Here is a 26,208-nt window from a genome sequence, read left to right on the forward strand (position 1 = left end):
AAGATTTGGGAACATTAACTCTTAAGCTCTGAGAGTTTTAATTTTCCTTTAACAATAGACTCACAGCATTATGATTTCCATGAAAGATTTCTGAACTAAGAGTGGGAAAATATTGCTAATAATAATAATTATTCTGTGCTATTTGAGCAAACAGAATTACTGTTATTAATACTTATTAATAATACACACATATCAATAATGATGAGGAAGTCAATGGTTACAAATGCACCATGATACGAGTAGTGTGGAAAGAAAAGTATTTTTTTCTCTAAAAGAGAAAAAAAAGAAAATAGTGTTGCTCTGTAGAAGAGATGGCCAGACCCCTAAAGATGTGATCCCTGTCCTTTCGCCCAAAGGGGACATTTGTCTGCCTTTGTTAGCTGGTCTCTGATGGTCTTTGTCTTCCTGAGTGTATTCTGCTTTCGGCTGGAATTAATCAGGGCTGCAGCAATGATGGGCCATCCCTGATGCCACATGAATGCGTCCTTGTTCCCACCCAGCGCTAGCAGAGGATGGGGCTGGAACAATGAGAGCTAATGATGGAATTCTGGAAGCTATCATTTCGAATCAGTCCATTACTTACACCAGCCTTGTGAAAATCAAGCCAGGCTCATGCTCCATTTCAGCTGAGCAGGCCCAGCTCCCTGCTCTCCCACCCCCTACACTGAGGCTGAGAAATCCAGGGCAGACACAGGGCTTTGGATCTCCATGTGGACACTGGATGCCACTTTGGGATGACCACCAGCCAAGTGCAAAGTGTGGTGCATTATGAGCCAGCCTTATGAATAGCTGCATGTTGTGGGCTGGAAAAACCCAGCCTTGCTTTCCAGCCAGTGTGGAACCTACAAGAGTTAGGGGCTCTCTCCAGGAATCCCCCTGACAAGTATTTGGGGAACCTTTCAGTTGAAATCCTAGTCATGTCCTGGCTTCTTCCTTTTCCACTCTGTGAATTATGATGAGTGAAGTGAGCAGGTTTCAAAATGAAACTGTACAGATGGAGGAGTGAACTTGTTGAGCCCAGCTCAGAGTAGCAGAACTTCCTGTCTGAGCCAGACTCCCAAATACCACATGATGGTTGCCTTAAGCTCTAAGTTTTCAGGTGGTTTGTTACACAGTAATGGCTGACATAGCTGGCTAGTTCATTCTGGTAAAAGGTGAGATGATTGTGAAGTTAGAAAGGTGTACTAGGCCAGGCTACAGAGTTGGGATTTTAAGCGGAAGACAGTTGAACACCACTCAGGACTTCTGAGCAGGGTGCAAGCAAGATGGAAAACTACCTCAGTGGCTTTGCCTACAGCAGCAGGATGAAGATGGCAATGATGCAAGGACACCCTGGGAGGCAGAAAATCCAAGAAAGGAGCCTGCCAGTAAGTTAATGGGGGCCTGAACCAAGCCAGAGCCGAGAGAAACTGAGAAACTCTGCAGGAAGAGCTTGGCTGTAGGCCAGAGGAGGACTGGAAAGGGAGGCTGACAATGGCCAGCAACTCCCAGGTTTCAAGCCAGAGTGTCTGAGACGGTGGCCAGGAGAGTTGGTGCCATCATACTTGAGAAAATACAGAATATTCACTGGGAAAGTTCAGACTCTGGGAAATATGGGATTATAACTGCAGGTGGAACCCAGAAGAGGAAAATACTTTGAGAATACGAGGTTTGATCAAAATATACAGTGAATGTTTAAAAACAAAAAAGCTATTACAGTAAAAAACACATTGCCATTAATGCCTCTCAAAATCCTCCCCCTTGCTCTGGACACACTTATCCTATCATTCTTGCCACTTTGTGAAGCAGTTCCAGAAGTGCTCTTCAGTAAATGTCTTTACGAGTCACTGAAAAAAAAAATACACTGAATGATGCTGCTAAGTGCTATCCAACAGAAAGGCAGGATTGTACAAACCTCAGTGTGTGCTCAACCACCTCATTTACCAGATCTGGTACCATGTGACTTGTGGCTCTTCCCCAAAATCAAAATGACGATGAAAGGTAAATGCTTTGAATTGATTCAGGACATTGTGCAGCCACAACAGCACAACTGAAGGGTTTTGTTGGAGCAACAAGACTGCCCTATGGGAAAAGATCTGGTATCATATCCGTTGCCTCATCTGGCCTCGTAAATGGGTCTTCAGTGTCCTCCAAATCTGTGTGCCTGGGGGAGGGGACTGCCCCTTCAGTCCACTGTTCCCTAGACTGCTCATCATATGCAAGCAAAGTGCCAAGCACATGTCACCACCTTATAAGAGAGGAAACTGAGTCACTAACCCATGTTCTGCCAGCCCGTATGACACGGGACTAGAATATGAACTCAATATTTAACTCCTAAGTCCTCCCTTTTAATCTCTATGCCATGGTGCCAGAGTGCAGGGCTCTGCATTCTTCTGCTGGGACCATCCAAGAAAATGACCCCAGGTAAGCAACAAGAGGAAATATGAGGAGTGCCTGGATGGTGCCACTGAGGCTATAGGAGGGGACGGGACCTCTGAGACCTCCACTGAGACTTTTCCCTCTGGTAGGCACAGGCCAGGAAAAGACAGAGAAATTGACTGTGACCCTTAGCCCTCCTGTGTCAACTTCATTGGTTTAAGAAATACCTAGCAGATTAATAAAGCACATCCCTGGTTATGACAGGGTGGTCATGGAGGGGTGACCTTAGGTTCTACATATGGTCCCTCACCCATTCTTCTCTGTCACTTCCCCTACTCTGCTTCGTGGCTACCATGTACACAGCAGCTTTACTCTGCCACACCATTCTGCCATGATGTCTCTGCCTTGGAAAAAGCCAACCATGGACCGAATCCACTGAAACTTGAGATCACAAGCTAAGTTAAACCTTCCATGGCTTCACTGTTTGGTGTCTGTTGCCTCCTGCCAGCCCTGCCATGAACTGCCTTTCCTCATAATGTCCCTCTGCCATGTGGCCCTGCCTTGTAGCCAGCTAACATGGACTGAACACTCTACAAAATACATGCAAATCAATTCCACATGGATTAAGGACTCAGCACTTTAGAACTATGGGTGGATGCCATTAGATTTTGAGGTATACCTAAAGAAAGCAGACTGAAGAGCTAACTACCAAACAGAAGAGAAAAGGCAGCACCAATCATGAGCAGGCCACAGGAGGTAATGGGTAATAGATCAAGTAGCAGAAGAAGCATAGATCTGAAAAACAAAAATGAAAGCAAACAATTGAAGAAGATTCAGAAAAAAAGGAAAATATATTCTTGAATCAAAGAAGGCAGAAATGAAAATAACAAAGAGGATTTCATCTTATTAAAAAGCTTCTGCACTGCAAGAGAGACCACCAACAGAGCTAAGAGACAACCTGCAGTGCGGGAAAAAATTTTCACCAGCTGTTCTACAGACAAAGGACTACTATCTAGAATATATAAAGAACTCAAAAAAATCAGAACCCCCAAATTCAAAGACCCAGTTCAAAAATGAGCATCTGAAATGAACAGACATTTCTCAGAACAAGAAGTAAAAGCAGCAAATAAACATATGGAAAAATGTTCAATATCACTGGTCATTTGAGATGCAGATGAAAATAATGCTGAGATTCCACCTCACCCCAGAAAGAATGGCTGCTATCATGAAATCAACCAATAACAAATGCTGGCAGGGGTGTGGGGAGAAAGGAACCCTTCTCCATTGTTGGTGGGAGGGCAGACGGGTGCAACCACTGTGGAAATTAATATGGAGATACCTCAAAGAACTAGGATTGGAAGTCCCATTTGACCCAGCTATTCTTCTACTGGGTATCTTCCCAAAAGAATTCAAAGAATCATACCATAGCGATATATGCGCACCCATGTTTATAGTGGCACAATTTGTAATAGCTAAAGCTTGGAAACAGCTCAATTGCCCATCAACTGGAGACTAGATAAAGAAGATGTGGGGTTTTTTTGTTTGTTTTTTGTTTTTTTTAAATGGAGTATTACTCAGCCATAAAGAATGAGGAAACTAGAGACATTTATAGCTAAGTGGATGCACATTGAGGCCATACTCTTAAGAGAAATAAATAGGACACACGTGTGCAAATACCGAATAGTTTCTCTGGTTAAAGTGTAAATAAGAATCAAAATGTAGACCCTACCGAGGTCCTCAGTCGTGCAGAACACACGCGGAATCAGCCCGCTGCAGACAGGCACGTCTGTGCACACCCTACCGAGGTGCTGAGTCGCGCGGAATACGCCGAATCACCCCGCTGCAGACAGGCAGGTCTGCCCATGCCCTACCGAGGTCCTGAGTCACACAGAACAGGCCGAATCAGCCCGCTGCAGATAGGCAGGTCTGTGCACGCCCTACCAAGGTCCTGAGTCACACGGAAGACACCAAATCACCCCACTGCAGACAGGCAGCCAACTGATTCTCACACGACAAAGATGCAGAGGACACCAGACCACCAGACCAAGGTACTGAGTCCCACTGTTCCCGGCCCAGAGGTAGGGGCTTCTGACCCATCGTCCCACGGCTCCTGGTCCAGAGGAAGGGGCTTCCTGGTCACCATCCCTTCCACTGCTCCCAGCCCAGAGGAAAGGGCTTTTGGGCCACCTTCTGTCCCGCTGCTCCTGGCCTAGAGGAAGGGGCTTCTGGGCCACCATCCCTCCCACCGCTCTCGGCCCAGAGGGAGGGGATTCTGAGACACCATCCCACTGCTCCTGGTCCAGAGGAAGGGGTTTCTCGGCCACCATCCCTCTGGCTGTTCCCAGCCCACAGGAAAGGCCTTTTGGGTCACCATCCCTACCACTGCTCCTGGCCCCTGTCCCACCTCACCCAGCTCAGAGGAGGTAATCCGTGCAGGCGCTAACAGCCTCCCGACCCAGTCGAAATGAGAAAACACATAAATAAGTCTCAAAACCAGACTTCCAGATCACCTACAGCAACCCCAAAGGGAAATGAGATGGAACACTCTGATACTCAACCACCTGGACCCACTGAACTGGCAACAAAAGGGGATCTGGAAAAAATGAAATCAGAAATAATTTCTCAGGTAACAGGAGAAATTGTGCCCCTACTGCAAGACATGATTAATAAATCTAGAGAGGAGCTCAGGAACATGATGGAATCCCAACATAAGAAACAAATGGAATCCATAAAACAGATGCAAATAGATTTCCAGGACATGAAAAACTCCACTGAAAGTCTACACAGCAGAATGAGCCAATGTGAGGACAGAATTTCAGATAGAGAAGATAAGATTGCAATTAGTGACCAGGAAAAGAAAAATGACTTCAAAATTATAAGGGAACATGAGAAATCAATCCAGCAGCTGCTAGATGATGCAAAATAGAATAACATAAGACTGATTGGGCTCAATGAAGAAACAGGAGAGAGTGCAGATGATATAAAAAATCTCTTCACAGAAATAATGGCAGAAAACTTCCCAAGCAGGGAAAAAGAGCTTGACATACAGATAAGGGAGGCATATAGGACTCCAAATAGCCTTGATCAAAACAAATCTACACATAGGCATATAATTGTTAAGATTCCAGAAACACAACAGAAGAACAAAGTTCTACAAGCAGTCAGAGAAAAGAAACAAATCACATACAAAGGAAAGCCCATCAGAATCACAGCAGACCGCTCAACACAAACCATCAAGGCAAGAAGAGCTTGGAGTGACATATTCCAAGCCCTCAAAGAAAACAGCCTCCAATCCAGATTGATGTACCCTGCAAAACTATCTTTCAAAATGGATGGAGAAATAAGATACTTTCATGACAAAGAGCACCTTAGGAACTTTGTGAATACCAAACTAGCACTCCAAAGAATTTTACACAATATCCTAGGAACAGACATTGAGGATCACAAGCCCAGGAAGCAAAGCAGAATGAACCCATCTGGTATACAAGAAATTAAATGCAAAGGGGGAGAATCCAACAAAAAGAAAAACTCTTGCCAATGACAAGTCAATACATTTCAGTTATAACCATCAACGTTAATGGTCTCCATTCACCAATCAAAAGAAACAGACTGGCAGAATGGGTCAAGAAGCAAAATCCAACAATATGCTGCATACAAGAAACACACTTAATTCAAAAGGAAACTCATAGACTGAAAGGTAAAGGGTGGAAAACAATACTCCATGTGACAGGAACTCGAAAAAAAGCAGGAGCAGCTATCCTTTTTGCAGATCAAGCAGATTTCAAACCAACACTGATTAAGAGAATCAAAGAAGAACACTACATCCTTGTAAAGGGAACAATCCAACAGGAAGAGATGACAATCATAAATATCCATGCACCAAACACTAGTGTACCCAACTATATAAAACAAATACTAACGGACATGAAAAGTCATATATGCACTAATACAATTGTAGTGGGGGACCTCAACACCCCACTGTCACAAATAGATAGATCAACTAGACAAAAAATAAGTAATGAAATACTAGAACTCAATCGAACTCTTGAACAAATGAACTTAACAGATGTTTACAGAGTCTTCCACCCCACAAAATCAGAATACACATTCTTCTCAGCTGCACATAGGTCATTCTCCAAAATAGACCACATACTCACACATAGAACATGTTTAAGTGAGTGCAAAGGAAGTGAAGATATCCCCTGTATATTATCAGACCATAGTGCGATGAAATTGGACACCCATAGCAAAAGAAACTCAAAAAATTTCATAAACACATGGAAATTGAACAACACACTTCTGAATAACCAATGGGTCACAGAGGAAATTAAAGAAGAAATCAGACAGTTCCTTCAATTAAATGACAATGACAATACAACATATCAGAATCTATGGGACACAATGAAAGCAGTCTTACGAGGGAAATTCATAGCATGAATACATATATTAGGAAAACAGAATGAGCCCAATTAAACAACCTGATGCTGAACCTCAAGCTTCTAGAAAAAGAAGAGCAGGACAACCGCAAAGCTCATACAAGGGAGGAAATTATAAAGATCAGAGGAGAAATCAATGCAATGGAGACTAAGAGAATGATACAAAAAATCAATGAAGTCAAGAGTTGGTTCTTTGAAAGAATCAACAAAATTGACAAACCTTTAGCCAACCTTGTCAGAAAAAGGAAAGAAAAAGCCCAAATCCATGCAATTAGGAATGAAAAGGGTGAAATTACAACAGACTCAGCAGAAATCCAGAGGATCATAAATACCTACTTCCAGAACCTATATGCCAGTGAGATGGACAACACAGAAGAAATGGACAGATTCCTAGATACATATGAATTACCAAAGTTGAACGAAGAAGACCTAAAAATTCTGAACAACCCAATATCAACCAATGAAATTGAAAACATAATTAAAAACTTATCAACTAAGAAAAGCCAGGGCCCTGATGGCTTCACTGCTGAATTCTACAAGACATTTAGAGAGGAACTGCTGCCACTACTGTTTAAACTCTTCAATGAAATTGAAAGGGAAGCAATACTCCCAAATTCATTCCTGGAAGCAAGCATCACGTTGATCCCCAAAGCAGAGAAAGACCCAACTGAAAAAGAGAACTATAGGCCAATCTCACTAATGAACATAGATGCAAAAATCCTTAATAAGATACTGACAAACAGAATGCAGAAGATTATCAAGAAGATCATACACGCTGATCAAGTGGGATTCATCCCAGGGATGCAGGGATGGTTCAATATATGAAAATCATTAATGTAATATGCTATATCAATAGAGCCAAGGACAAAAACCATATGATTATCTCTATAGATGCAGAAAAAGCATTTGACAAAATCCAACATGCATTTATGATAAAAACCCTACAAAAAATTGGAATAGATGGTCTCTACCTCAAACTGATAGAAGCCATCTATGAAAAACCAACAGCCAATATCATACTAAATGGTCAAAATCTGAAATCCTTCACACTAAAATCAGGAACAAGACAAGGATGTCCACTATCACTACTATTGTTCAATATAGTTCTGGAAACATTAGCCACGGCAATTAGACAAGAAAAAGAAATAAAATGAACAAAGATAGGTAATGAAGAAGTCAAATTGTCATTATTTGCAGATGACATGATACTCTATATAGAAGACCCCAAGAACTCCACCAAAAGTCTTCTAGACTTAATAACCAAATTCAGTCAAGTAGCTGGTTACAAGGTTAACACACAAAAATCAATAGCTTTCCTCTACACCAATGACAGACTCACTGAGAGAGAAAGAGAACAAATAATTCCTTTCACAATAGCATCCAAAAAACTGAAATACCTAGGAATCATCCTAATGAAAGAAATCAAAGACCTCTTCTCTGAAAACTATGGCACTCTGAAAAGAGAGATTGAAGATGATATCAGAAAATGGACAGACATCCCCTGCTCCTGGGTAGGAAGGATTAATATAGTGAAAATGGCCATACTTCCAAAACTGCTATATAGATTTAATGCAATTCCAGTTGAGATCCCAGCAGCATACTTCATAGACCTCGAGAAAACAATCCAAAAATTCATTTGGAGCAAGAAGAGACCCAGAATAGCAAAAGCAATTCTAGGTAACAGAGACATGGCAGGGGGTATCACAATCCCCAACCTGCAACTCTACTACAAAGCTACTGTGATAAAAACAGCCTGGTACTGGTAAAGAAACAGACTTGAGGACCAGTGGAACAGATTAGAAGATGCAGAAACAATGCCAGACACACTCAGCCATCTCATCTTCGATAAAGGAGCCAAACACCATCACTGGAGGAAAGATAGCCTCTTTAATAAATGGTGCTAGAAAAATTGGGCTTCAACTTGCCAAAGATTAAAACTAGGCCTGTATCTCTCACCATGCACTAAACTAAAATCAAAATGGATTAAAGATCTAAATATTAAAATAGAAACTCTGAACCAGTTGGAACAGAGGTCAGGTAGAACTCTTGAAGACATCGGGGTAGGAAAAGATTTTATGAACAAAACCTCAGTTGCCCGTGAACTAGCACAAATAATCAACAAATGGGATCTCTTCTTATTAAAAGGCTTCTGCACAGCAAGAGAAACCACCAGCAGTGTGAAGAGACAACCCACAATGTGGGAAAAAATCTTCGCCTGCTCTTCCTCAGACAAAGGTCTACTATCTCGAATTGATAAAGAACTTAAAAAGATCAGACCTCCCAAATTTAAAGACCCAATCCAAAAATGGGCATCTGAAATGAACAGACATTTCTCAGACAAAGAAGTAGAAATAGCAAATAAATACATGAAAAAATGTTCAACATCACTGGTCATTTGAGAGATGCAAATGAAAACAACGCTGAGATTCCACTTCGCTCCAGAAAGAATGGCTGCTATCATGAAATCAACCAATAGCAAATGCTGGTGGGGCTGTGGGGAAAGAGGAACCCTGCTCCACTGCTGGTGAGAGTGTAGACTGGTGTAAGCACTGTGGAAATCAGTATGGAGATACCTCAAAGAACTAGGACTGGCAGTCCCATTTGACCCCGCTATTCCACTGCTGGGGATCTTCCCAAAAGAATTAAAAGAATCATACCACAGTGATATATGTGCACCCATGTTCATAGCAGCACAGTTTGTAATAGCTAAAACTTGGAAAAAGCCCAAATGCCCATCAACTGGAGATTGGATCAAGAAAATGTGGTTTTTTAAAAAATGGAGTACTACTCAGCCATAAAAAATGAGAAATTAGAGACATTTATAGCTAAGTGGATGCACATTGAGGCGATACTCTTAAGTGAAATAAATAGGACACACATGTGTAAATACCTAATGGTTTCTCTGGTGTGAGAAACTGAAAGTGTAAATAAGGACTAAATGTATAATAGGTAATGTGGAATAGGAAGAAAAGGGGCAAAGGGGAAGGAAGTGGGAGGGCTGGGGGAAAGGATAGAAGGGAATGGGATTAATATGAGAAAATGGAAAAACAGGAACAAAATCTTTGTAAATAGGGAGGAATGGAGGGGTTGATGGGAGGGCTGGGCAAGGATGAAAGATAAGAACCAAGAGAGACTATGTAAAGGTGCAAATTTCCAATGATGAATGTCATTATATTGTATACCTAAAATGTAGCAATTATTAGAATGAATAATCGATAATGTAAAATAGGAAGAAAAGGTCCAAAGGGGTAGGGGTAGTGGGAGGAGCAGGGCAAAGGAAAGAAGGGAAAGGAAAAAATGATGAGAAATGGAAAAAATGGAAATAAAGTCTTTGTAAATAGGGAAGGATGGAGGGCATGAAGGGAGGGCTAGGAATGGGGAAAAAATAAGAACCAAGATGCATTATGTAAAGGTACAATTCCCAATAAGAAATGTAATTGTGTTGTATACCTACAATGTACCAATAAAAGAATTTAATACAAAAAAAAAGAATCAAAATGTATAATTGATATTGTGAAATAGGAAGAAAATGTTTAAAGGAATAGGGGAAGTGGGAGGGGAAGGGGAAAGGAAAGAATGGAAAAGAAAAAAATATGAGAAAAGGAAAACATGGAAACAAAGTCTTTGTAAGTAGGGAAGGGTGGAGGGGGTGAAGGGAGGGCAGGGGAATGGGGAAAAATAAGAACAAAGATACATCACATAAAGGTACAAGATCCCAATGATGAATGTAACTGTATTGTATACCTAGAAGGTACCAATAAACTAAATGGAAAAAAACCGCTCCATCCTTTAAGTTGTAGGTGTCAGGTACTGTGTTCCAGAGATGAGAAAGCTGACCAATACACTTACCATCCTTGGGACTTGGTTGGTTCTCTGTGGGCTGCTCAACAAACTTCAGCAGTGGGGATCTTGACCTTTGTATGGTGGAAAGAGTGGGGTCACTGAACAGTATGGTATCCTTGCCCCCTGTTATGGAAAAGGGGAAAATGGATGTGTTATGTCATCAATTGAGCTGGGTTGCATTTATTCCTACATAATGAACTGGATGATTGGTTAGGACTCTTCTTCCTTTGCAGGTAATGCAGAGGGGAATAGCCTTCAGGCCCTTTCTCTAGGGTGAGGATGGAGCTATGAAGTCCAAGCCAGATGTTTATGGACAGACCCTGACTCATTCCTAACAGTCGGCTCAGCACGGCTGGTGATACGTGCTACTATTGAGGGGCAGCCTGTACGTCTCCCAAAAACTGAGTAGGGGAAACAAAAACAATTCTGACAATAGCAGAGGGCTCAGGAGAGTAGACTTTGGGGCTATACTGTGCTGTATGTGCTCTGGATAATGTCACTTGCTAAATGGTGACATCAGGAAAGTCACTTCACCTTTCTGGGCCTCACATCTGTCATCTGCAAAGTGAGGGAGAGCAACAGCCCCCACCCCTTGGGTGGTTGTGAAGATGAAATGAATTGGTTGATGAAAAGTGTTTGGGTATTTAGCCATCACTTGGCAGATGTCACCTGTTGAAGGATTAGTTTTGGCTTCCATGCACACTATATGATTTGACTCCACTTGGTCATTTAGATTGAATAATAACTGAGTCCTAAGGCAGACAGTATCAAGTCTTCCAAATCCTTCCAACTGAATTTCCACTTAGAATATATAGTCCCAATCCACCCACATCCTTCTACCTACTAGTAACAACTCCTCAAACAGATGGGGACCTTTGGGACAATTAGGAGAAGAAAAAGAAAACTATGACAGCTCCACGCCAGAGACTGTGACAAGTCACAAAGGTGAGGAGCAGGGAAGAGCAGCTGTGAACATAAGCATGATGGACAGACACCAGACACAAGGCATAGACAGAAAGTGATACAGTCCCAGAAGTCAGGAGAGCCCACCAGGGAGGATGCAATGTTAAGTTTTGGCCCATGAAGCTTTGGGATTCTCTCACTGTTCTAGAAATGAAGCCCCAGAGGCCACAAATCCAGCCTACACGCCAGTCTTATCTGTCTAACTTTGGGTAAGACTTTCTCTAAAGCTGTGTAAAGCCAGCTCAGTAACATCTCTGGGGCTTGGACCAGAGGCTCCAGTGTTCTGTGATTTTCTTCACTGCAGGTTTAGCCAAGCACAGAATGGCACTTGGGTTAAAATGTCTACTATTTCTTTGGAGAACAAGGTAAACCATGGATACAATTTCATTATTGTGCCCCTGGGTCCCTTCTACTTGTTAATAATACTGTCTTGCCATTAGGCTGTGTCTCTTTTTTTTTTTTTAGGCTGTGTCTCTTAATAACTTTCTTTCCAAGACTTTATAGGAGACCTTTGCACATGGTAAGTGCTTAATAAATGTCTGAACAACTGGCTGGTGCATTATTCTTGGGAGTCTTAGTTCCTGGTGGGCCTGGGTACCACTGCTGTCTCAGGCAGATGGACCAGGAGCCACAGCCTCTGGTTTCTCTATCAGCCAAGAATTGTCCCCAAAGAGTAGAACCTACTAGGAGCTGACCCTGAACTTCTGCACCACTACATCTATTGTTTTATGTAGAAAAACCTAGGAATCTTCAGGGCCACAGTCTGCAGAAGATTCCCAAAGAGAGCTATTAACCTGCTGCTCAGGATGTTGACAGGAACCTATAAGAATAAAGCCAGCATGGTCAGGCCTCCCTTCATATAGCAAAGATACAACCTGGAAGCACCTTGATAGATTCATGGTGATCAGGCCTTGGGCAGCATGAATGCAGAGCAGGTGGCTTGTGGTGGATTTCTTTTGTTTCTCTCCATCAAAGCAACACCATCTGTCTACAAATCATTGACAGGACAGAATTTCTTGAGCTGTGTTTCTCTGGCAGGTGGACTAGCAGCTCTCTAGCTTTCAGGGGATTTGGTAAGGTATATACACTGCCCCTCCATGTTCCAATCAGCCTTCCTAAGCCCCTCTGCCTTGGTAGCCAAAGAATCAGACATGTGGGCAATATGGGAGCTGGCGATAGCTGAGTGGTGAAGGCAGCCTCTGGCAGGTCTTTAACCCTTTCTCACAAAAAGAATTCATCAGTGTGCAATGTCTCCTTGATCCCATCCAACCACAGTGGTGCTTCAAAAATGCTGGTCCTAGCAAACCCTCTCCAAAAATCTGAGCCACGAGCATGCAGAGGAGGGAAATGGAAGCCTCCTTCATCTATGTGCAGTCAAAGTGGGGGTTGGGGAGAAAATAAATACGCTTCCCAGACTTTTCCTTAGAGAGATCATTGCCTGATCTTAAAGTAAAATGCCAGGACCCGGTCATTCTTGCCAAATGTTTGAAGGATTCAAAACCTTTTCTTAGAAGGCACTTAGTTCTATTGTTTCCAAGCCCAGATTCCATCTGTGTTGACTAAATCAAGCCCTAATCTGATGATCTGAACTCTTGTATTTTCACCTCTTAAATCTAAAAGATGGAGAGAAGGAGGGAGATATAAAACTAGAGCCAAGTGAAAACAAGGCCCTTCTATTTTCCAGTTCTCCTAATTCATTCTCTCTCTCTCTCTCTCTCTCTCTCTCCCTCCCCCTTTCCCTCTCCCCCCTCCCCTCATGCTGGGGAATGAACCCAGGGCTTTCACATTGAGCTACATTCTCAGCCCACTTCATTTTTTCTTTTGAGACAGGATCTCACTAAGTTGCCTAGGCTGGGCTCTAACTTGCAATCCTCTGGCCTCCATCTCTCAGAGTGCCAGGATTATGGGCATGCACCACCATTCCCAACTCTCCCAATTATTTGTGGCTCAAAAATCCCCTCTCCTTCTCCAAAATGTACCAAGTACTGTTAAACCACATATTTTCCTCCTCAGGCCAATGCTCGGAGTAGAGACAGAATGAAAATAAAAAGCTCAAAGAGCTGAGCTCTGCTCTAGCCAGATACTTTCTGTCTTTCTTTTCTTTGCCATGAACACATCCGGGAACCTCCTCTCAAAGCTACCAAGTGCCATTCTTCCTGCAGAGGTGAACAAGGGCTGAGGGAATGGGCAGGCTGGCAGGCAGGGGGCTGGGATGAGTGGGAGGTGATCCCTGCTGACAGGTTCGGCTGGGGGGCCCACCCTCTGGCTTCCTCACCATGCCCCATAGCTTCTCCACCTGTCAGAGACAGGTTAAAAAGTTTGGGATAGGCTCTGCTATTCAGATGAGTCTCTCTGCATGCTGTGACATTTGTTAGACCTGTCTACTTCTCAGCAAGATCGAAAGTCTAGCAAACAATATCGAGAGCTCTATAGTGTGGATTGAGAGGGGAGGGAGGGAGAAGAGAGTCAAAGAAAAAATCACAGAAGGTTAGAAATCCAAAAGCTGTCCTGCTGTGTAGTAAGGGGCTGGGTAGGCTCTTCCACCGTTGCCTATTAGAGTCTCTGAAGAGACTGCTTTGGGTGTGAATTCTTTCCCTGCAACCCACCTTGCTCTGAAAATCACTGTCCAGCTGGCCTGATCTGCTCCTTGCTCCCTCCTCAGAATTGCAGTCACCCAGCACCAGTTGAAGGTTACTGACAGGAGAATCTGAACACCTGTACTCATGCCAGCCCCTGTGGCCTTAGGAATCATCTAATTTCCTGCCTCAATTGCCTCATCTAAAATAAGGGGGTCAGACTAGATCCAGAAAGGGGAGAGTGTTCTTTCACATGTCACTTCTGACCATAGATGGCTTCCTAGAAAGCCACTGTGGAGGAGTGTTCTAAGGGCCAGGTCTGGAATCATTAAGGAAGAACAAAGTGATGGATTGGCAATGTCTGCCTCAGGCATGGGAATGGCTGTTATATGATCTACACCAACCATTTGCCATCTTTGCATGTCTTGCTCTCAGCTATCCTTCTAGGATGGGCATTCAGTGACTCTTCCCGTCATCCTCTCATGTCTTAATATTCTTACCACTCATTTAGCTCTGAAGCATGAACCATTCTATGCTTTCCTATCACTACCTGATGATATTTATCTTGCTTCTCTAATTGGATTGCAGATTCTCAGAGAGGGCAAGGGGCATGAGCAGAATGCCTGGTTCAGCATCAGATTCACAAAGCTGGTGCTCAGAAGAGTGTCTACACATGGATGGGCTGATCCATAGGAGGAGACGCTGACCCTTTCAAGATGCTGGTAAGCAAGAAAGAATTGGAAATTCTCTAAAATCAACAGACCCTGTTTCCTCCTGTTGGCCAAACACTGTGATTTGGTTCCTACTTTGGGAAAGGACCAGAAAGGGGAAGAAAAGAGAGGAAGGGAAGAAGTGGAGAGGAGAAGCAGGAGGAAAAGAACACACTGTATCTCACTCCACTATTCAGTAGTTAAATGGAGACACATAAAACAATGAGCAGCAGAGGGTCTCATCTGACTCATACCGCAAGAGGCTTCTCCTGCCCTTACTCCTGAGGGATTGAAAATATCATAACACATTCTAACACCAGGCTTTATCTACACATTCTTCATCATGCACCCAGACGAGGCTACTGCCTTTACACAAACTGTATCAGAGCCAGAGAACCGCTGCTCTTTCTCCTGTCCACGCCCCTTGTATCTAGTTGAGGCCAGAGACTAGAACAACCATGGCCATGACACAAAATTCACTCAATCGGGTCCCTCAAAGCTAATACTTGCTTTGTACTAATTGAATTCTCTACTTAAATGGACTACTCTGGTCAGAAACGTTGAAGGAAACATAGATAATGAATTTCCACTTATTTACATGCAGGGAAGACAGAATGCAGGGCTGATATTAGCCATAAAAACAGAGATTTCAAAAAGAACATACGGCCGAATCCTATGGAAACATTGTAGCTCAGGCCTTCCGGCAGCAAAGGAAGGAGAGAAACAAGCATTACTCAAAATCACCTTAGGAAGTCACACCTGGACCCCACACCACCAGACAGAAAATTCTCAGCATTTTCCCCCTTCTTCAACGTCTATCGTTTGATACAAATTATAGAAATGAAACAGCGAGTCCTTTCACTAGTCATTTGGAGAAGAAACAAATCAAAACTCTGGTCGGTACATGCACAGAAATGGCAACCTGATTCTACAAACAAGTGACACATTTTCCCGGCTGCGTTGAAATTCAGTGGAGTAAAAGCAAGGCCTGTAACAGCATCCAAAAGGTCTTGTGTCAAATGGATCGTTGGGATCCCCAGGACAGCACTTGCCACTAATTACTTCTGTCAGGTCTATTGACATCAAGTTCAAGGAATCTCGGCTCAAAATGCCAATTTATGAAACACACTTCCAGGCAACTGAAGGTGGCCATTCAGATTTACGTTTAAGAAAAGTGGATGGTGTCCACCTCCCTGTGGCAATTTTCATTTCTCATCCATTACAGGCAAGCAGCCCACACAAGCCAAGAGGACAGGAGACTGCTTTGCGCGGAAAGGGTAAGCAACTAAAAATACACTGTTCCTTCCAGGGAAAGAGGAGGTGGGAGAAAATGATAAATATAAGTTTCTAAAGAGTAGGGAATAGCTGACAGGGGTCTCCTGAAAGGGGTATTTTACCAAGATAAACGGGATAAATGCAGCTAATTAAAGTGAAACATCAGTTTTCTCACATGTTGGGCAAAACGTCGGGGGGAAAATTCCTCAGGAAATTTTTGTGTTCGAGTTACAAAAAATGGGACGGTGGAAGGCAGAAAAGGGTGCTTGTGAAGTACACTGGGTCAGAAAAATTGTTGGCTCTTCATTTTTAGTACCGGTGATTAAACTGAACACATCCTTGTATGTGCTTACATTCAATTTTAGGACTGATGATTAAATTGCACATATCTTTGTAAGATCTTTATATTCATTTTTAGGACTGATGATTAAATCGCACAAATCTTTGTATATTCTTACATTCATTTTAGGAGTGATGATTACATTGAACAAATCTTTAGAAAATGCTTGCAGGTAAAAATGAAACAATTCACTATATTCACAAAGGATATATATACACACAGACACATACAATGACAATGTCGGAATTTAGGTTAGCAGAACTTCAGTGCCTCATACACGAGAAGTTAAATATTGTATTTTCTGATTCTGTCTTCTTCTATGATGGTTTCTAAATTTAAAACACTTGTAGATTTTTTAGCAATGATCCACAAATAAAAAGACATTAAAAAGGTAGAATCTTCTTTGCAAACTGTATGACAGCTTCTTTGTAAAAACAAACAGTTTTCATGAAGTTCTGTTTACCTGGAAGACTCCACAAACCAGAAACTTCCAGAGTTCTTAATTTTTTCTCCAACTCAGCTACCCGATTCCCTAGGATTCTAGAAGGGGGAGAAAATGACAAGAGATTAATGAATAACCTGTCAGCTTTTAGGGCTGAGAGGTGGCTTCCCGGGAAACCCAATAGTGCCTGAACAGAGAAACAATGGTTTGAAATATAAGATAAATGCTAAAAATGGAACTCATGTATCCATGTACATGTGCCACACATACTCTATTGAGTCACATAGGAAAATAGAAACTAAGGTGAATGATTATATATACATGTGTGATATGTACCTATCTATATCTACATCTAATCTACATCTACATCTACATCTACATCTAATCTACATCTACATCTACATCTACATCTACATCTATATCCCATTCAAGCAAGTCCTCTTCCAGTGGTTCCCCTGGGAAAGCAAAAAATTATTCTACCATTCCCTAAAACATCTTATGGAATTTCCTACTTGAGAATTGCTCATGGCTAAGGATAGCAATCTGGATTCCTTTAGGAGTACCATATGTCGATTCTTTGAGGATGAATTGGACTTTCTGGAAACAATTGAGTCTAACAAATAAGAAGGGCAAAAATGCTTGGTAATGTGACTCGTAAGTGACTAAAATAATAAGATCTGCCTTCTTGGACCCACTCATGGGCCGGGGATGCCCACAGCCTGGATGTTTAGCACAATGCCTGGCATGGGGTAGGTCCTCAATAAACATATTTGATTACATAAATGCTTTTCTTTTTCATGATTTGTAATTGTCTTTGGAGAGAATTAAAATAAGCATTTCAAAGGAGTGCTCAGGAATGTCAGAATCAGTACAATAGAGGCTGTTGCTTTTGAGAAGTCCTTTCTGACTCACTGGAACATATCAGGTTCTAGAATATGCACTGGGAAAGATCACACCGTTTACTGGGGAGCCAAACTTTGTCTATATGCATAAGTGGACACAGATGTGGACACACATCCTCCTTCACTCTATACAAAATTAAATGTAGCCGGCAAATGATTTGATAGTCATCAAAAACTTCAATCATTTTCTATTGGTCTGGAAATTGAAAATCCAGTCTTTATTTTATTTGGGGGATTTTCTTGGCACTGCTGTTAAAATGATGTGGAAATCACCTTAATAGCCAAGTTTCAATTCCTTTCAGCAGGATAAATCAGAAGAGCAGAATTATTCTCCTACCCCTCTTTAGATTCCAGAGATAGCTGCACACACCCACGTACATAGAGAGGCATGAATATGTATAGGTCTGCACATATATATGGCTTTGGATTCATCCTTATTTTACCTGAATTGACCTGTAGCATCTTAATTAATATTCCCTCTGAGTTCAGAGAACACTTTGACGTTACTGTATGGAGTTTTCCTCATTCGGGTACTTAGAGCTTTTTCTTTCTTCTTGTCTTTAAGTCTATAAATTCTGCATAGTCTTTATCAATTACTCTCCACATCACTCCATTTATCAGGCCTCTTTTGCTGTCAGGTCCTTGACCTTTTCATAGACAGTGCTCCTCTAATCTTGCTTGCAATATTTTGTCCAGACCTCCTGATCCCAGCTCCCTTTCACCAGCTGACAGGCCAGAGATGCAATCACAACCGTGCTCAATGCGACACCTGTTTCTTAACGAAATCAGATCATCTGTTCGTGGCAGGCTCTCTGAAACAAAAGATAAAGCTCTGCTCTCCTGGGCATGCTGAGGGATGCTGTTTGGCCTGCATGTGAGGGCACAGTGCAGACACATTTGGTTCTATTTTCTCTGGGGTTCCTGGACAACACAGCTATTTTGCCCAGAAATGGAACAGTGTGAATTTGGAGGTGTCCCCAACAATTTACTTCCAGGGACTTTCTCCAGTTGTCAGTAATAGGTGCTTTTTTTTTTATCTGACACTTATCAACTTCCCAGCATCTGAAGCAGGACTAGAGGTAGTAAAATGGGCCCAGGAGAAGTTTCGGTAGTTGTAATAGTAACAATAGCAAAATCAACAACACAGCAACTGCACGGCTATAACAGAAACGCTGACTAATCTTTCCTGTGTCCTAGTCTGAGGCATAGGCTGTGCTGAACATCTACCTAGCTGGCATTATCTCATCCAAGCTGACAGAGACTCTTACGGTAGACCTTGTATTGTGATGCTTCATTTACAGGCAAGGGCACTGAGGAACAGAGAGGTTAAGCAACTTGTTCAAGGACACACAGTTCATCTCAAAGCAGCCTCTCCCACCACACTCTGCTCACTGAAACCCAGGATCCAAGGACAGCGCTGAAACACCAGGCTAAGGGAAATGGGGAGAGAGACGACTCCTCAGAGCGTTTAGCAGGGCACACAGGGGACAGCCAGGGCGGCGGCTTGAGAGAGGCTTTTCAGGGAAGCAGGTAGGCTGGGATATTTTTTAATACAGTTTTTATTCAGTTATGGGTTTGTTTGTTTCTTTCAGAGTAGGGAAGATTTCAGCATATATTTACCAGGCCATCTAGGAAAATCCTCAAGACAAAGGTCTACAGATAGACATTCCAGCATGGTTCCCTTTTTACCGCAGCCCACCCCATTTTTATTTTTTATTTTGAGACAGGGTCTCAGTAAGTTCCTAAGTTGACCGGGCTGGGCTTGAGCTTGGCATCCACCTGCCTCAGCCTTGCAGAGTGCTGAGATTATAACTGTGCGCCATCACACCTGGCTCCGGCATGGTTTCTGATGAAAATGATAGCACTGAGGGTGGTAGGGTTAGGACTCTGCAGAGACAGAACTAGCTCAGGAATGGGCTGCAGTGGTACCTGCAGGATCCCAGGAGTGAGCGTCCTTAAGGGAGCCCAGTCCAACAGGGGGAGCAGGTGGCTGTAGCCCTACATGACCTGTAAAGACCACTGTCCATGCCCCACCCCAATGTGGCGGCCTTCAAAATATTAAGACACCTTTTCCCTGCTACCCAAGATATTGAACTTGCAAGCCTATTAGCCACTGGCCAGGGAAGGGGAAGAAGAAACAGTTTTAGGGGGAGCAGTAAAGTATGTTAATATATTCACCCCAAACCCACTGCCCACGCCTGGGACTTGTGGGAAGGCTGGGAAACATAATCACGTTCAGGGAAACATCACTTCAGCCACTGACTCTCCTAGCAGTGCTCTGCACCAGCTTATTAGATGAATGGGCCCAATCTCTTCTTTAGCCATAACCAGATAACAACTCTTTGGCAAGAAGAACCTCAAACAAATTGCCTAATCACTGAATGTCACTCCCAATGTCAAGTCCTAGTGTTATTCACCATTCTTCAAGATGGCTCGCTGTGGGCCATCTTCTGCCTGACAGGGAACTAACTGTCAGGCACTGGGTCACCAGCAGGGAGAGCACATGCCACCGGGAAGGAACGGAGCACCTTCATCCTCTCCATACCACACCACCATCCCAGAGCTGTTTTAGTATTTTGGTTACAAAGGTAAACCATGGGGGATAACAGTAAGCAGGCCAAATTCAGTCTATTTTTAGCCTTTCATTTGTAGTATAGTTTCTTTACACACTCAAATAAAATATTTACTGAAAATATGGAACTTAAGACCTTCCACGTATGAAAAATGGCACATTAGGCACCTCATGTACTGATATATAGCAATCTCCATGATCGATTGTTATAGGGGAAATCAAGGTGCAGAAAAATTTCTAAAAAAGAAAAACTTTTCTGTGATGAATCCTAGCTATCATTTGTTTTAAAAAATGTATATAAATATCTGAATGTATTTGCTAATATATGCATCCCCTTTGATGTGAGGAAGGATAGCTTCTTCCAGCAAAGAGCTTAGGTAGCTGAGGGGAGAAGTTCGGAGATCCATTGTTATTTAACCATGGAATGGCTTAAAAATTATTTTAAAATATTAAACATGCACCAGGCATGGTGGCAAATACCATGGTGGCAAATTCCAGCACTCTGGAAGGTTAAGGCAGGAGGATTTTCAGTTTGAGCCCAGACTTTAAAATTTACCAATTTAGTGAGACCCTGTTTCAAAATAGGAAATGAAAAGAAAAAAGGTGGAGTTGATGTCGGTCTCCTCGACAGAGGGAGAAAGTGTTCTGGACCTGGGCAAACTGTGCCGGCAGGGGCTGTGGTGAGAAGCACAACAGGGCCTCTGCCTGCCAGGGGGAGCAGGAGGCTTCTGCAGAGGAGAGGCACAGTGGGGAGGACTCAGCCCAGCTTTGCAGTGCAGGCTGGAGGAGGGGCTCAGTGCTGCAGCCAGCAGGTGTGCACAGGGGTGTGGGTGTGTGGCAGAACGATGGGCTGGGGCCTGAGGGTGGAGGTGGTGATAGTCTGCGGGGAAGAAGGCGGGGGGAACCCAGGAGAGGTCCCCTCAGGCCCATGCTATGGAAAGGTACATCAGACACAAACACAGGACAGCCACCAGACTGACCACCAGGAGGACAGGGGTGTGAAGGGACCAGGAATGGAGGGTCAGCAGATGGTCCATCCTCGCCCAGCAAACCATCCTGTGCCTCACTGGGGCCAGCATTGTCCTCAGCACTAGGACAACGGAGTGACTGCCCCAGGCCCAACATTCAGACCCCGGGGCAGCTCAGCCCTGAGTGGTTCAGGTTCTGTCCAACGTACATGAAATGTTCTTCAAAGCTCACTTTAAATGGTGCGTTCTACTCCATCTTCTAGATGGACTCCGAGACTACCATTCTCCAGTTAACGGATATGTGGGCTGTCTCCATTTTTTCATTCTTAATAATCAATCTACAGTGAACAACCTTATACTTATACCTCTAGGGAGTCATTCTGAGTTTTTTCTTTAGGATAAATTCCTGGAAGTAGGCCACCTAGGACAACGGGCATAAACATTTTAAAGTAATTCAATTCAGAAAGCTTGTTCCAAGTCCTAGATTTGTTGAATGGGAGGAGCTGAAAGGATACCAGGAGAAACTGTCAGCTTAGCACCCGGAAATGGGGATCGTGCCCTTGATGAAGATGCTTCGATGGACTCTAAGAAGAGAGTCTGCAGAGAATGAGAGGCAAAGGCGGGGACAGGGAATGAGGTCAGGGAAAAGCGATGTAGGAGACAGAAACAAGAGGTTCTGTAGGATTGAGCTGGAGGACAAGGAACAGGCAGCAAAGGAAACATGACCACAGAGAAAGTTGGAGGCTGAAAAGGAAATTTCAAGATGGCGATCTGCTGTGGAGGAATTACAGAAGAACGGAATGCAAAGGTAGAGCTTGGAGACACTGGCGACTGACTCAGAGAACTGAGTGGAATTTGCCAGAAGAGGTCTGAGGAGGTAGCAAGCCAAGGTCATGCATCTCCCTGCACATGGACTCCCCGGGGCTTACAGATGTCCCCCTGAGTCTGCATGTCTAATGAAGTGTCCATCCCAGGCCATTCTGCTGGAGACGATCTCGGCCACACTTTGACAGGAGCACTGAAGAGTGGAGGCGGCCTTGGGAGTGATGCCAGGGGACCGGAACTCCTAGGGAGGCAGCAGGTAGAGGAAAGGCTTCTAGGCTCAGGGTGAAGGGGCAAAAGCCAGAGGAGGGGAGGAGTTGAAGAGGTTGAGGAGAAGGTGGCAGGAGAGCAAAGCCCCCCAAAGGCGATGGCTGGTGTGGAACACAGGGCCATCAGAGGGGCCCTGTGTTGCTGAGGTCAGGAAGACGCTGGTTTCAGGGTGGTGGCGGTGAATGAGCTCATGCTTAGTGGCCCCTGTTTTTCTTGAGGTCACCTGCTGAGAACGGATCAGGGTCTAGAAGGCCTGAGGAGGCTGGAAAGAGCCCCAGAGCCCTGGCGAAGTGCTCTGCAGGGGGTAAGAACAAAGCCGCGCACTGTGTGCTGCAGCGGAGCCTGGGAGAAGGGCAGAGGCCAGCAGGACTCAAAGATGCTGACTCCTTCCTCCTCCCTGCAAAGCGTCTGCTCTTCAGCAAGGGGAGGCTTCCTTGGTTAAGGATTCATTGTGGAAGATGGTCACAAACTTCTGGAATAAATCGCCCTTGTCACCCCGTGGAGGCTCTGGCCTCCCTTTACCGCTCCTTGCTTTCTTCCATGGGCATCTTCGTGTCCTGTGTGGTCTTCCGGGCGCTCGTCTTCTCCCTTGTCCATTTTGTCTTCACAGTACTTTCTATCATCTCCCAGAGGCCTCTCCCAGTCCCCCTTCTCCTGTCCCTCCCCTCTGGCCGGAAGCCTAGCGCTTCCACACGTCCATTCTGCTTCCGGGTCAGCGTAGACCTTGTGAATAGGGTTCATCTACTATGAATCTTCAGAGTAAAACCGTGAGCTCCTTCTATAAATGTCAGGGTAGTGACGGCGGCACGACACCTTCACAGGAAACAAGGCTGCCTTCCAGTGATCCAAATGTGTTTCCGCAGTTCGTGTCCTGGGAAGTTACCCCCCAAATTCCTACATCACTAGAAGCTGGAGGTGGTCAGGATAAGGTGGGGTCCCCATGGTGGTCTTAGTGGGAGAGAGATGAGCTAGCTCACGTGCTCTGTCTCAGCATGTGACATCCTTTGTCATGTGATGACATAGCCAGAGGCCTCCTAAGATGCTGGTGCTGTGATCCTGGCTTCCCAGCGTCCTGAGCTGTAAGAAGTAAATTTCTTTCTTTCTTTTTTAAATAAATTACCCAGTCTCAAGTATTAAATTATAGCAGCAGAAAATGTATTAATGTGTGCAATATATATTGTTTTAATTTAGTGTTTTTATTCACCATTATCTGAACACCTTTCAGTTTTGTTGTTGTTTCTAACTGCTACTTTAACTTACTTTAATCGGCTTGATTTTATACAACATAGTCAATGTGTTTTAAAAACCCAATAAACTGGGCATGCTAATATAAGCCTGTAATCCTAGCACTCTGGGAGTCTGAGGAAGGAAGATCACAAACTTGAACCCAGCCTGGGCAACTTAGCAACTTAGTAAGACCCTGTCTCAAAATAAAAAAATTTGGGGGCTGAGGATTTAGCTCAGTGGTTTCATCGCCTGATGTGCAAGCACAAGGACCTGAGTTTGATCCCTGGTACCAAAAAAAAAAATTTTTTTAAATAAAAAAATAAAAATTTTTTTTAAAAGGCTGGGAATGTAGTTTAGTGTTATAGCCCTGGGTTCAATCCCCAGCACCACATACGCACACGCGCGCGCACAAACACACACACATACACACAAAGGCGTTCTGTTTTTTATTGGTTCTCTCTACCATGTTTTTTTTGCTGATCCAGAAGAGTGCCATGGGCCTCCCTTACAAGTCCAGCTGCCTAAAGAACATGCTTGGGTGGTTCATGCCAGTCAGAGCCCTCTAAGCTGTGAGGCTGAAATGGCACTGAGGCAGGTCCGCCCCTAAAAGCAGACCTGGAGGAGAGGTAGGCGAAGTCACCCAGGAAATCACTATGGAGTATTTATTACTCAGTGTGTGGTCCCCCGTAAGTCTCCAAACTGTGACCACCGGGATGACTGCATTGCCCAGCTCCAGCCTCCAGCCAAGACCGTGTCTCACATAAAGAAGAAGCATGCTTCTAGTTTAATGCGTGTCCTTCTAGAACCGAGGGATGTCACTGTCTTCCGGTGAGGCTGTGGCTGCACCCAGCTGCCATTCCCTTCCAGTAGTCTCGTCCCATCTCTCCCTCCCCTCCCCCAGAGTCTGGCCACCTACTTGTTGGTTTGCCTCTGGTGCTGAATGACCATGTTTTTCTCATGGATCGTCTCCAACAGGGCAGTTGCCAGAGATTTCAGGTCTGAAATGGACTGCGGCGTGGCAGGGAGACTGCACCCGTGATCCTCAGAGAGCAGATCCTGAACTAGAGAGGACACAAAATTGACAGCTTGCTTGTACATTTTTCTAGGAAATGGAACTGCAAACCAATGTCATTTCTTCCTGGATAACGGGAGGCTGTCAGCTTCTAAATGCTACTGTACTGTATTGAGAGAGTCTGCCTCAAGTGTCCAGAGTAAAATAAAATTCAGTACAGGAGTTAAAGAGAAAAGAAAAAGTCCTGCAGGAGTTTCATTATCTGCGTGCACCCTCTTTTTCACAGTGCTGGGGATAGAATCCAGACCTGGTGCATGCTAGGTAAGTGCTCTACTGCTGAATTACACCCCCAGCCATCCATAATTTATTGAAACAAAAATAATATTTGCATTTTCCTAGGATGTTAAACATTTTCATGCCAACTAACTCATTGAAACTGAAAACTGAAAAAACAAAACCTAAAACCTGAGAAGTAGCGTTTGTTTCTATTTCGTCGACAGGAAAGCAAGGTATAGACAGTCTAAAAACATCACCTAAAGGCCACCATGCCATGCAAATGACAGTGACTCCTCACCCTGAGATCCTTGCTCTGTGTTAGTTTCCTATGGTGTGATACCTTAGCAAGCAGCAAGATAATGTAGGGAGTTACATATAATGCAAAATATTTTTTTGAGCTTTCAATAGCTAGGTCCTTATTTGACAGTACTATACAAAAGAAAATAAATGGCATAACAAACCAGCACCTTCACAGATGCTACTGTGCAGGACAGGGCCACATAAAATGGGTCACTTTAAAACTGCTTTAAAGAAAAATATCAAGCAAATAATAGCCTAAGTGGCACAAAGATACGACAAGAAGATACAAAGCGGCCTGCAAATATCTGAATGTTGGGAAAGAGTTCATTACACACAGACTAGCTGTTCCTGGAAGCTTATTGCTCAACAAACTGCCAAGTCACATTCATGGCCAAGTTCAAAATGAAGCCAAACAACATACCGAGGTCAGTGTAACTACAGGATTCAGACCATGTTAAGTGGCTCAGCTTGCACACCCTGCCCTGAATGAGTCTCTGTTGACAAATCTCCAGTCATCTATGGACAAGTCTGATAGGAAATTCCCCCGCTTTCTGCCTAGTTGCAAAAGTGTCTAAGAAATAATTTCTGATTCATCTCATGCCACTTAGAAAATACATAAAGGAATAGTCCAGGTGTGGTATAACCAACTTAGCACAAACTAATGTGATCATCTCCTTTATTCCAAAGAGGATACTTCTGTTAATATAATGTGAGATTTCATTAGCCTCTTTGGCAATAAAACACCATTAATAAATAATAGAAGAATGTAGTCTGCTAAAATCTCTATGACTTTCACTGGTAATGCTGCTAAAACTCCATTCCCCTATTTCTGTCTGTCTGGGCTCAAAATGGCTTAAATGAGCCAGGTGTGATGGCACATGCCTGTAATTCCAGTACATAGGAGGCTGAGGCAGGA

At 43.6% G+C, this 26,208-nt stretch overlaps 1 protein-coding gene across 15 annotated transcripts in view; it reads right to left on the minus strand.

Moving 5' to 3' along the window:
* The window catches only part of Ccdc149 (coiled-coil domain containing 149), a 100,401-nt gene that overhangs the window by 6,563 nt on the left and 67,630 nt on the right, over positions 1 to 26,208 (minus strand). For 10 of the 15 annotated variants that reach the window (XM_021260216.2, XM_087187416.1, XM_087187415.1 and 7 more), the window contains 4 exons: positions 24,621 to 24,765; positions 16,965 to 17,041; positions 15,551 to 15,583; positions 10,644 to 10,760 (listed from right to left, as the gene is read on the minus strand). In XM_021260216.2, coding sequence (XP_021115875.2) covers positions 10,644 to 10,760; positions 15,551 to 15,583; positions 16,965 to 17,041; positions 24,621 to 24,765 — 372 coding nt within the window. The remainder of the gene's footprint in view (positions 1 to 10,643; positions 10,761 to 15,550; positions 15,584 to 16,964; positions 17,042 to 24,620; positions 24,766 to 26,208) is intronic. The other 5 variants (XM_013073126.3, XM_087187418.1, XM_087187413.1 and 2 more) reach the window with 2 other exon arrangements.

Source organism: Heterocephalus glaber, unplaced genomic scaffold, assembly GCF_053883595.1.
Source record: "Heterocephalus glaber isolate CG9 unplaced genomic scaffold, H.glaber_assembly_v1.0 deba00001509, whole genome shotgun sequence".
NCBI lineage: Eukaryota > Metazoa > Chordata > Mammalia > Rodentia > Bathyergidae > Heterocephalus > Heterocephalus glaber.